Here is an 11,501-nt window from a genome sequence, read left to right as displayed (position 1 = left end):
AGCCAGCTCACACAGCTTGTTCTGTTCATTTTCCCATCCTGGTTAATGATCATCTTGAACCGTTTCTGCTGGCAGCCCTGGGATATGGGACTGTGCACACCGATACCGGCGCTGGCTGAAGTCAAGCCCTGCTGGGAGAGCTGCTACTTTTTCTTTTTTTTTTTTTTTTTTATAGTTTTCCTTTAAAAATAGTAAAGCCTGCTCATTTCCTCCCTGCCATGTAGGTCATTGTCTTATTCAGGTTTTTGGTGCAGCGTGGGGCACGTAGGTGAGGTCTGGACCTGACCTCCTCCTTGTACCCTGTGGACTTTCCCCTTTGAGCAAGCTAGTGGCGGGTGTGAATAATCCTGAAGGGTGTTTAGTACTGGAAGTTTTATTTATTTAGTCTAAATTGATTTATTCTGGTCTACATAGAGCAATGGCACTGCTTTAGGAACTACGGGAGGTCTGAATTTCTCGCAGCGTTACCTGAAGGCTCGGGGCGTTGTGTGACGTTCCAGTAGGCCAATCTCCACCAAAACAGCAAATATAAAAACGCTTTTATTGGGCAAAGATGAAGTATGTACTTGAAATGCAAGGTATGAATGGGTTTTTCGCTCTGCAGGGGGCAAAGAAATCCTTTTCCCTAGTCACTGCATTGATTTTTATTTATTGTTTTATAAAGAAAACAGTTTGACGGTCCAGGGATATAGCTGTTGCTTGGGACAGGGAGATGCAAGAGGCAAAAAGGCCTAAAAGTGGAGGAAAGTATGCGTGAAGGAGACTGACTTGCCTCTTTGCTTTGTTTATTTTAATTTTTACCAGACATCAAACACTTATAAAAGTATTGGAACGTAAAATTTAGTACATGCACCGTTACAAATTTACAAAACATTCTCATATCACAAAGTACGTGTGACTTCAAAGTCCTGCTTTTATGGTGAATGTTCTGAAAGATTTCTATACAATATATATATATATATCTCTCTCTCTCCATTTAGCTTACACCAAAGCAAAAAACAGTTTAGGGTGGTTTGATAACAGCGTCATCCAGTGCTTTGCAAAAAAATACACAGTATATATTAGATACTCGCTGCGACCATCTCAACAAGCATGACTTTACATAGAGATTTACATATAGCTACAGGTTATATACAGGGCCTTTGCATCAGCATCCGCCAGAGCCAGAGGAGCAATAATACCGCCGGGCCGCCCGCGCGCTGGGTGGGTTGGAGCACTGCGCATCAAACTAATTGCTTGCAAAAAGTGGTTTTTCAGCATCCCCCGTCTCCCAGGATTGGGTTTTCCAATGTTGCTCACCACCACCATCCCGGGTAGCTGATGCGAGTCTCTTGCTCCGTGCTCGATCCCTCTGCAAGCCCCGTTGCTGATTTTAACGGCCGCCCAAGGCGACTTTTGCTCGCCCTGGGGTGAGCACGCATGCCCCGTGCATTTCACAGCCTTTCTCTCCTTAGAACAGTCTATGCGAGAGGCAGCTTGGCTCAAAGCAAACTGGCATGGTTTAACCAGCCCAACGCAGCGCTCGGCGCATTAGGACTTGGTGAGCGGCCGTAGCTTTAGTCTTGCTGTTTTAGAGAGGGGGGAAAAAAAAAAAAAAGCCTTCCTTTGGCTGCTGCGGGAGTTATTTGCAGCATGCGAGGTGCCGGGCTGGGCTGGTTTCTATGGGCATGCGGGGGTTGGTTTGGGGGGATTAGCCTAGAAAGGGCAAAAAGGCGACCTCTGCAACCTTGCAGCCAAGGGTCTTGCTTGAAAAACTATGTCCATCCTTCCCCCCATCCCAAAAACTGTGATGGGGCACATGCGTACCGAGCGACCAGCACCTAGAACGATGCTCAACGATGTGCCGTGTCCCAGGCAAGGCTATTTTAGTGTCATCGATGCTAAGCAGATTAGCTAAAATGTTGCTTGTTAGCAAAGAGGATTTCCTGCGTTGCTCTGCCAGGGAAGGTGGAGGGCAGCTCCAAGGAAGAGGATGACATGGTGAAGGCCCCTTCCTTGTGTGTCTGCCTCCATAACTTGACAACTGCCTTGTACCGAGTGGTGGCGAATGTGGCACAAGAGTAATCTCTAGAACAAAGACTGACTAAACTTGAATCCTGTTGACTTATGGCCCTGCATTGTACATGGAGCCTCCATGGAGATAACTGGGAACGGCTTCAGAAGAGGACTACTGGTGTCTCGAGTCTCTAAGACATTTGTCTCGTGTCTCTAAGATGTTGTTGGTGCTAATGGATCTCACGGTACTTCACCAAAAGACAAACATAAGGAAGGACAAGAGGTCGTTTCAGATGGATACCCCCTCAAGGCATGGCGAGAAAGACGGCGAGGAGGACCAGGAGCTTAGGCAAGGCCTCGGCGAGGTGGAGCCGGCCGCCAGAGGCCAGGCGGTACTCGCGGTACTGCTGCACACACATCTCCCGGATCACATTGGTCACCACTTTGGTCTCCATCTCGGTCTCGGTTTTGTTGCCGTCCGACCCGGTCTCCGACGCGTTGTTCTTCTTAGCAGCAGGGCCAATGTTGTACTCGGTCACTGTGATGTTGAAGCAGTCAGCCACGAACATGTCCTGCGTCACGGGGCTGCTGTAGTCCCGGTAGTACACCCGGTTGGGGTAGCGTCCCGCATTCTCGTTCCACCACCGGTACTCGTCGGGGCTGTCGAAATGGTAGTGCATCCCCGACATGGCGCGGCCCATGACGTAGCCCCCCAAGCCACCCACCACGGCGCCAGCCGCCGCGGCCCCGGCCACGTGCTTGAAGTTGGTCTTGGATTTTGGGGGTTTCCAAGGCTTTTGGTTGTGGTAACTTCCTCCGCTGGATGGGTTGTAGCCTTGTCCCCAGCCTGGGTTGTGGGGGTAGCCTGGGTTGTGGGGGTAGCCGGGATTATGGGGATAGCCTGGGTTGTGGGGGTAGCCGGGATTATGGGGGTAGCTGGGCTGGCGGGGGTAGCTGGGCTGGCGGCTGCCCCCGGTGCCCCAGCCGCCGGGTTTGCCCTTGCCCTTCTTGGCGAGGGAGACGTCAGTGCAGAGGCCGAGGAGCAGGAGCAGCGCCCCGCAGGCGGCCAGGAGCCTGGCCATGGCGCACTGGCTGTGGGACACAAGCACAAGCACCGTTACGGGAGCAGCAGGGTGAGGACCCGCGTTACACATCTGCGCGGAAAAACGCACATCCGTCCCGTTTCCCCAGCTGCAGCAGGCGCAGCTCTGATTGCAACTGCATGTTATTCCCCCCCCAAAAAAACAACCCTCATCTATTGCCGCTCCCTGGCCCCGTGGCCTCCTGCACAGCTCTTGGCAATATATGGAAGCCAGTTCCTCTAGTAGCTGCAATTTGCAGCAGGGGAAGAAAAGCTTTTGGGGGAAAATAGTTTGCCCGAATCCATTAATTAACCATTATTTGTCTGATCGGACAATACAAATGAGGCTTCTGATATGCAAGAATTGATTTCTAAAGGGAGTCGTAGGGAAGTCTACCCTCCGCAGGAGCGGATCGATCTGAGCTCCCAAACGCTTTCACGTTCAGAGAGAGGTGGTGAGCAGCAAGCCAAAATTGAGGTTTCCGCTTGGGCAGCCTCAACCTGGGGTTTTCCTCCAAAGAATAAAATTCAGTGCTTTGCTCGCTTGCTGACACGTCAATGAAAGAAGTCGCTATTTATGTACCGCAGGCCGCAGCAAAATAATACCTGGTAGTGTTTTGACAGTTACGGGTTTTCCAAATATCTGCTAATTCTGACTTGCACTGCTGGTGCTCCCAAGGGCTCTACCAGTCTCCTGCGTCTGCGGGAGCCACTGGGCCAGCAAGAATACAATGCCGCTTTAATGAGCCTTTTATCGCCGTATGAAATGCAAAGTGTACAATGCACAGAGGGGCTCTTAAATCCCCTCGCAACACCTCTGGAAAACGCCCATCAAGCTTCAAGCAGCAAAAACCCCTTGAGATGCCTCCATGCAGCGCAAAGGAGTAAGGGGGGGGGTTGCTGTGAGCCTCGTGCTCGGCGTTGCGCGCGCCAGTCGGGCGACGGCAGAGGAGGCTTTTCGTGACGCCAGGCAGTCACCTATTCCCAAAAAAATAGCGTGGCGCCAGCCAGGGGCGCCTCTCGCCCGGGAAGGGGAGCGCGGCGTTCCCCAGCGGAGCGTGGGCACGCGCGGCCGCGGCCACAGTGGGGCTGTGGCGTGGGAGGCGGAAAGGGCTGTGTCTCTCCGCGAGTATTTATATTGGTGCTGCCTTAGCTCGGAAATAAATCGGGACAGAATTATAAGCGCAGCCCCCCGAGGAAGCGTGCGGAAGGAGCAGCCCGGCGGCAGCGCCTTAACCACCCGGCTTGGCAGGGGAAAGGGCATTTCCCAGCATTTGTATCTGCGTTGCGGCATATTAAGAGGGTGGAAATTACTCCAGCTTTGCTGCCTGGCTCATGTTACAGCAACGAGCAATTAAGCTTTGGCTTTGGAGTATTTTTGCAGAAACTAATGGACTGGCTTCCTTCATTCTCACTGGTGAACCCAGAGATAACCTTACCCAGAAATAAAGGCAATATCTCAGGCTGGACCTGTTAACAGTGCAAACAGCCAGAAGAAAAATTTCCTGTTTAAGTAAGGACCTTTTCTGTGGCCTATTAGCTAAGGTTTTACGCTCTGTGAAAAAGCAAGCTGAGCTGTCGCGGGGCTCAGGCACTCGTAAATGGCTATATATATATTTTTACACTCCCAGCTGGGAGACGCAAATAGCAATTAGCTGGCAGGTCGAGGTCAGAGGGACCGTCCCTGTGCTGATTTTGCTCGGGGTATCGTCCGCTGGTGCTGACCAATCTCGCAGGATGCACAAGCCTTCCTTAAAACCGGGGTGGGAACCGCCTTGCGCTGCACAGAGACCCGGCTGAAGCCGCGAGCTGCCAGCAAGGCCCATGCACAGATGCTCGAATTTGGGGAGGTGGCCGTAGGTTTGTGGTTGGATGCCAGCCGGGATGAGGAGAGCACGTTTGGATGAGATGCCCTGCCCGGGCTCGCTGCTAGGATATGCACGGCGGCGGGCTCCATCCGTGGGGACTCAAACTCTGCGAGCGCGCCCGATGCACTCGGGCCTGTAATGGGCCGTGCGGTGGCAAATGGTGCTATGAAACTCCAAGTAAATGGACTAGATTTGGAATAAAACAAAAGCTTTGGCTTGGTAGGCTGCTGCCAAGCTGCTTATCCGGATGCAACAGTCACCTAGACCGCAGTAGCTTAAATGGCTCAGAGCATATACCTTTCACCGGGAATCCTTTTTCTCCGTAGCTGTCTGGTTATGTAAGCTAGCAAGAGGCTTAAATGTCCTCTCCGTTTACAAAAGCAGAGCAGAGGAAGTAAAATAACCCGTTCCTTATGGCTGAGAAGGGCTGCTGTTTGCAGCCCAGGCCGAGCCGTGCTCCAGCCTTTCCCCAGCGCTGCAATAACCCGCCCGCTCGCCGCTGGGGAGCCAGTGCTAACGAGATGGGTTAAAAATAGCCGAAAAACGTGTCAGAAATGTGGATGGGTGAAAGCTCTGGGGGCGCTCGAAGAAGGGGATTAAATAAGGGGGGAGGGAAGAAAAAAAAAGAAGCATCAAGCTGGCAGCTTGGCTAAGACATGTGACTTCCCAGACCGAGCTGCAAGGAGGGAAGTGGGGGGGGGAAACCAACCCAACAACAACCTCTCAGTTCAGTTTCCTGGCTGGAAACAGGCTTGGGCAAAGTCCCAGGGAATATTCACCGCCTCTAATGGTGTTTGCGGGGACGAGCTACCCAACCCATCTGCCGGAGGAGCTGCGTAATTAGAAAGGCACTCGTTCGCCTTTTCTAATTACGCAGCTCCTCCGGCAGATGAGCCTCTCATTTCTTAATAAGTGCAATCGCCATCATTAAAATAAATAAATAAAAGAAAATCCCTGGTGCGTGATGGCTGTCAGGGCCCCACTTACTTGTGCAGGAGGGTGCCAGGCGCCGGCGGGGGTCCGCGTCCCTACGCTGGGGGAGGCCTGCTGGGGGACAACACGCGTGTCAGCGCTGCCGGTGGCCTTCAGCGGCCCTCGACTTGCTTTGCGAAAAGCCAATGAGGCGATTCCCAACCCCCCTCGCCGCCCCTTGTCGCCTTGCAAAAGCCTTCCGCCGGCGTGGGAAAGGACGGACCCGTCGGTGGGCCGAGGGCCCGTCGGGCACGCGGCGGCCTTGGTGATGGCACGGTGGTGGAGAAGGAGGAAATGGGAGGAGGTGAACAGCACTTACGTGTCTGGGGCGTGCAGCGCCTGCGGGATTGGCGAAGGGCGGCACGGAAGCGAAGCCAACGCCGCCGTGCCAAAATGAGCGTGCAAATAGCCTGGGTGTTGCCGCTTAGGTGGTAGCTTCAAAAAAAAAACTATCCCCCCCCCCACCCCGGCACCCGGTCCTCGATCGGGGGAGTGCAGCTGGAAAGCGCGATTTTGGGCAGCTGGGAGCCACGGGAACTGCAAAGGCCACGTGCAAAAAAGCCCCAGATGCCCCCCCCCCCCCAACCAGGTATATTAAGGGGAAAATTCCCACCAGCGCAAGCTTTGACTCAGCCTGGAATAAGCAGAAAATGGCAAAAAGCGTAAGGAATCGGAGCTCTTCCCTTTTTAAGGGCAGAAAAAAGAAATAGGAAAATTTAAAATAGGAAATACCTATTTGTAGGGAGCGCCGGGGGGGGGGGGGGGTCAAGACGCAGCAGCTGCCGGCCTCCGCCTCGGCGCCGCCGGCCCGATTCGCCTCCGCGACGCTACTTCGCAGCCAGCCGAAAATAATCCTGGTGGCCGGCTGCCACCGTGCCCGGTCCCGTCCCGTCCCCTGTGGACGGCTCGCACCGGCAGGGCGCCCACAGCCTCAGCCGCCGAGCCGCTGGCAGAAGTAAATAGCGAGAGGGAGGAGCTGGCCCGCGGCAGAGCCCGGCCCCGCAGCATCTTCCCTCCCCCTCGCAGCATCCTCTGCCTCGCAGCATCTTCCCTGCCCCCCCCCGCAAAGTATCCTCCTCCCGCAGCATCCTCCCCCTGCAGCATCCCCTGCCCTGCAGCAACACCCCCCCCCAACCCCCGCCAAACCCGGGCAGCATCCTCTTCCCCACATCTGACAGCCCAGGACACCTCCATGGGGCCCAAACCCGAGCTTTTGGGCCTGAAACCCTTGACTGGCACTGCTGGTTTTTTTCTCCCCCTCCCACCCGCCCCCTTCCCCCCCCCGACTCCGGAAAAGGATGAATCTGATTTCCATGCTTCGGTGCCTCTCTCCAGAGGAGTAAAATTCACGCACAAGCAGAGCAGGCACAGTGTGCGTGCTCCTGCTGCTGTTTATTTTGAGGGCCTTTATAATGTGTTTCATGGGAGAAAGCTACTCAAGAGCAAATTAGAAAATCCTATGGGATACTTGAGAGACACTATGGCTCTTACAGTGCCATTTTCAGAGGGTAGGTGTGCTTTTGGCTGTAGACCACTAAAGGTCAGAAGAACCCTATGCATTAGAAGTTAATCCTATCCTTAACGCTTAGAAAGGGATAAATCAGAGAGGTTGAGCTGGGAGCAAACGTATTGCTTCTGGAACGGCAAGGATGGCTCCTAATGCCCTATTTTTGGTTTAAATGCTTTTCAGGGGAATAGCTAAAATTCAAAGCTGTATTTAAAAGAGAAATAGAACATCAGGCTTGGAGGCAGGGATGGTTGGGGTTAATTCATCGCTGACTGTGGGGTAGAGTGAATTAAAATTTCAAAACTGCAGTATGGATAAGGAAAGTTCTGGACCAGAACTGAATACCTTTTGGGGACAGTAAGGGGGCCTGGGAGTGGCTTTCGGGGAGGGCAAGTGCCCACCGAGTGGCTTTTGGGGAGGGTGAGGGGCCACCGAGTGGCTTTTGGGGAAGGCGAGGGGCGTTGGAGTGGCTTTTGGGAAGGGGAGAGATCTCGGAGTGGCTTTTGGAGAGGGTGAGGGGCATCGGAGTGGCTTTTGGGGACGGCTAGGAGCCTGCGAGTAGCTTTTGGGGAGGGTAAGGTGCCTGCGAGTGTCTTTCGGGGAGGGTGAGGGGCCTTCGAGTGCCTTTCGGGGGAGGGTGAGGGGCCTCGGAGTGGCATTCGGGGAGGGCGAGGGGCGTCGGAGTGGCTTTTGGGGAGTTCGAGGGGCCACCGAGTGGCTTTTGGGGAGGGTGAGGGGACGGCAAGTTGCTTTCAGGGAGGGCGAGGGGCATCGGATTGACTTTTGGGGAGGGCGAGGGGCCTTAGAGTGGCTTTTGGGTAGGGCGAGGTGCGTCGGAGTGTGGCTTTCGGGGAGGGCGAGGGGCCTCCAAGAGGCTTTTGGGGAGGGCGAGGGGCCACAGATTCGTTTTTGGGGAGGGTGAGAGGCATCAGAGTGGCTTTTGGGGAGGGTGAGGAGCCTTCGAGTGGCTTTTGGGGAGGGTGAGGGGCCTCAGAGTGGCTTTTGGGGAGGGCGAGGGGCCTCGGAGTGGCTTTTGGGGAGAGCGAGGGGCGTCGGAGTGTCTTTTGGGGAGGGTGAGGGGCATCAGTGGCTTTTGGGGAGGTCTAGGGGCCTTGGAGTGGGTTTTGGGGAGGTCAAAGGGCCTCGGAGTGGCTTTTGGGGAGGGCGAGGGGCCTTGGAGTGGCTTTTGGGGAGGGCGAGGTGCCTCGGAGTGTCTTTTGGGGAGGGCAAGGGGCGTCGGAGTGACTTTTGGGGAGGGTGAGGGGCCTGCGAGTGGCTTTTGGGGAGGGCGAGGGGCTCGGAGTGGCTTTTGGGGAGAGCGAGGTGCCTGCAATTGGGTTTTGGGGAGGGTGAGGTGCCTCGGAGTGTCTTTTGGGGAGAGCGAGGGGCCTTGGAGTGGCTTTTGGGGAGGGCGAGGTGCCTCGGAGTGTCTTTTGGGGAGGGCGAGGTGCGTCGGAGTGGCTTTCGGGGAGGGTGAGGGGCCTGCGAGTGGCTTTTGGGGAGGGCGAGGGGTGTCGGAGTGGCTTTTGGGGAGGGCGAGGTGCGTCGGAGTGGCCATCGGGGAGGTCTAGGGGCATCGGAGTGGCTTTTGGGGAGGTCAAGGGGCCTCGGAGTGTCTTTTGGGGAGGGTGAGGGGCCTGCGAGTGGGTTTTGGGGAGGGCGAGGGGCCACCGAGTGGGTTTTGGGGAGGGTGAGGGGCGTCAGAGTGGCTTTTGGGGAGGGCGAGGTGCCTCGGAGTGTCTTTTGGGGAGGGCGAGGGGCCTGCAAGTGGCTTTTGGGGAGGGCGAGGTGCCTCGGAGTGTCTTTTGGGGAGGGTGAGGGGCCTGCGAGTGGCTTTTGGGGAGGGCGAGGGGCGTCGGAGTGGCTTTAGGGGAGGGCGAGGGGCGTCAGAGTGGGTTTCGGGGAGGGCGAGGTGCGTCGGAGTGGGTTTTGGGGAGGGCGAGGTGCATCGGAGTGTCTTTTGGGGAGGGCGAGGGGCATCGGAGTGTCTTTTGGGGAGAGCGAGGTGCGTCACAGTGGCTTTTGGGGAGGGCAAGGGGCCACCGAGTGCCTTTCGGGGGAGGGCGAGGGGCCTTGGAGTGGCTTTTGGGGAGGGTGAGGGGCCTTGGAGTGGGTTTTGGGGAGGGCGAGGGTCATCGGAGTGTCTTTTGGGGAGGGCGAGGGGCGTTGGAGTGGCTTTTGGGGAGGTCGAGGGGCATCGGAGTGGTTTTTGGGGAGGGCGAGGGGCCTTCGAGTGCCTTTCAGGGGAGGGTGAGGGGCCTCGGAGTGGCCTTCGGAGAGGGCGAGGGGCGCTGGAGTGGCTTTTGGAGAGAGCGAGGGGCGTCGGAGTGGCTTTTTGGGAGTTTTAGGGCCTCCAAGTGGCTTTTGGGGAGGGCAAGGGGCCTCAGAGTGGCTTTTGGTGAGGGTGAGGGGCGTCCGAGTGTCTTTCGGGGATGGTGAGGTGCCTGCGAGTGTCTTTCAGGGAGGTCGAGGGGCCTCGGAGTGGCTTTTGGGGAGGGTGAGGGGCCTGCCAGTGGCTTTTGGGGAGTTTGAGGGTCCTCGGAGTTTCTTTTGGGGAGAGCGAGGGGCGTCAGAGTGGCTTTCTGGGAGGACAAGGGGCCACCGAGTGTCTTTTGGGGAGGTCGAGGTGCCTCGGAGTGTCTTTTGGGGAGAGTGAGGTGCGTCAGAGTGGCTTTTGGGGAGGACAAGGGGCCTTCAAGTGGCTTTCGGGGAGGGCGCGGGGCCACCGAGTGGCTTTCGGAGAGGGCGAGGGGCCTCGGAGTGGCTTTTGGGGAGTTCAAGGGGCCACCTAGTGTCTTTTGGGGAGTTTTAGGGCCCCCAAGTGGCTTTTGGGAGGGCGGGGGGCCACCGAGTGGCTTTTGGGGAGGGTGAGGGGCCTGCGAGTGGCTTTTGGGGATGGTGAGGGGCCTAGGAGTGGGTTTTGGGGAGGGCGAGGGGCCTGCGAGTGTCTTTTGGGGAGGGTGAGGGGCATCAGAGTGGGTTTTGGGGAGGGCGATGGGCGTTGGAGTGGGTTTTGGGGAGGGCGAGGGGCCACCGAGTGGCTTTTGGGGAGAGCGAGGTGCGTCGGAGTGGGTTTTGGGGAGGGCGAGGGGCGTCGGAGTGTCTTTTGGGGAGGGCGAGGGGTCTGTGAGTGGGTTTTGGGGAGGGTGAGGGGTCTGCGAAAGGCTTTAGGGGAGGGAGAGGGGTGTCAGAGTGGCTTTTGGGGAGGGTGAGGGGCCTGCGAGTGTCTTTTGGGGAGGGCGAGGGGCGTCGGAGTGTCTTTTGGGGAGGGCGAGGGGCGTCAGAGTGCCTTTCGGGGGAGGGTGAGGGGCCTGCAAGTGGCTTTTGGGGAGGCCGAGGGGCGTCGGAGTGGCTTTCTGGGAGAACAAGGGGCCAGCAAGTGGCTTTCGGGGAGGGCGAGGGGCCACCGAGTGCCTTTCGGGGGAGGGTGAGAGGCCTCGGAGTGGCCTTCGGAGTGGGCGAGGGTCATCGGAGTGGCTTTTGGGGAGTTCGAGGGGCCACCGAGTGTCTTTTGGGGAGTTTTAGGGCCTCCAAGTGGCTTTTGGAGAGGGCGAGGGGCCTTCGAGTGCCTTTCAGGGGAGGGTGAGGGGCCTCGGAGTGTCCTTCGGGGAGGGCGAGGGGTGTCGGAGTGGCTTTTGGGGAGGGCGAGGGGCCTCGGAGTGTCTTTTGGGGAGTTTTAGGGCCTCCAAGTGGCTTTTGGGGAGGGCGAGGGGTGTCAGAGTGGCTTTTGCGGACGGTGAGGGGCGTCGGAGTGGCTTTCAAGGAGGTCGAGGGGCCTTGGAGTGGCTTTTGGGGAGGGTGAGGTGCGTCGGAGTGGCTTTTGGGGAGGGCGAGGTGCCTCGGAGTGGCTTTTGGGGAGAGCGAGGGGCCTGCGAGTGGGTTTCGGGGAGGGCGAGGGGCCACCGAGTGGCTTTTGGGGAGAGCGAGGTGCGTCGGAGTGGCTTTTGGGGAGGGCGAGGTGCCTCGGAGTGTCTTTTGGGGAGAGCGAGGGGCGTCAGAGTGGGTTTTGGGGATGGTGAGGGGCATCGGAGTGGCTTTTTGAGAGGACGAGGGGCCACCGAGTGGCTTTTGGGGAGGT

The 11,501-nt window shown here is 57.2% G+C and overlaps 1 protein-coding gene across 4 annotated transcripts; it reads right to left on the bottom strand.

Annotated features, from left to right (window-relative positions):
• Nucleotides 1-768: 768 nt before the first annotated feature.
• Nucleotides 769-6,894, bottom strand: PRNP (prion protein (Kanno blood group)). Of its 4 annotated transcripts, none has more exons than XM_068920753.1 (3): nt 6,649-6,894; nt 5,932-5,991; nt 769-3,087 (listed from the first exon to the last, which is right to left on the bottom strand). In XM_068920753.1, the coding sequence occupies exon 3, from the start codon at nt 3,075-3,077 to the stop codon at nt 2,301-2,303; it is 777 nt and encodes a 258-aa protein (XP_068776854.1). In that variant the 5' UTR covers nt 3,078-3,087; nt 5,932-5,991; nt 6,649-6,894; the 3' UTR covers nt 769-2,300. The 4 variants fall into 4 exon arrangements, with proteins under 4 accessions (XP_068776854.1, XP_068776858.1, XP_068776856.1 ...); XM_068920757.1 differs by having other exon boundaries at nt 5,932-5,988; nt 6,236-6,885; XM_068920755.1 differs by having other exon boundaries at nt 5,932-5,988; nt 6,649-6,885.
• Nucleotides 6,895-11,501: the final 4,607 nt, after the last annotated feature.

Source organism: Struthio camelus, chromosome 27 (genome assembly GCF_040807025.1).
Source record: "Struthio camelus isolate bStrCam1 chromosome 27, bStrCam1.hap1, whole genome shotgun sequence".
NCBI lineage: Eukaryota > Metazoa > Chordata > Aves > Struthioniformes > Struthionidae > Struthio > Struthio camelus.
Note: the sequence above shows the minus strand (reverse complement) of the source record. Positions and strands in the feature narration are given on the sequence as shown.

Bases quoted from the DNA above. Each gene is read 5' to 3' on its own strand.
- PRNP (XM_068920753.1), bottom strand. From the start codon at position 3,077: ATGGCCAGGCTCCTGGCCGCCTGCGGGGCGCTGCTCCTGCTCCTCGGC.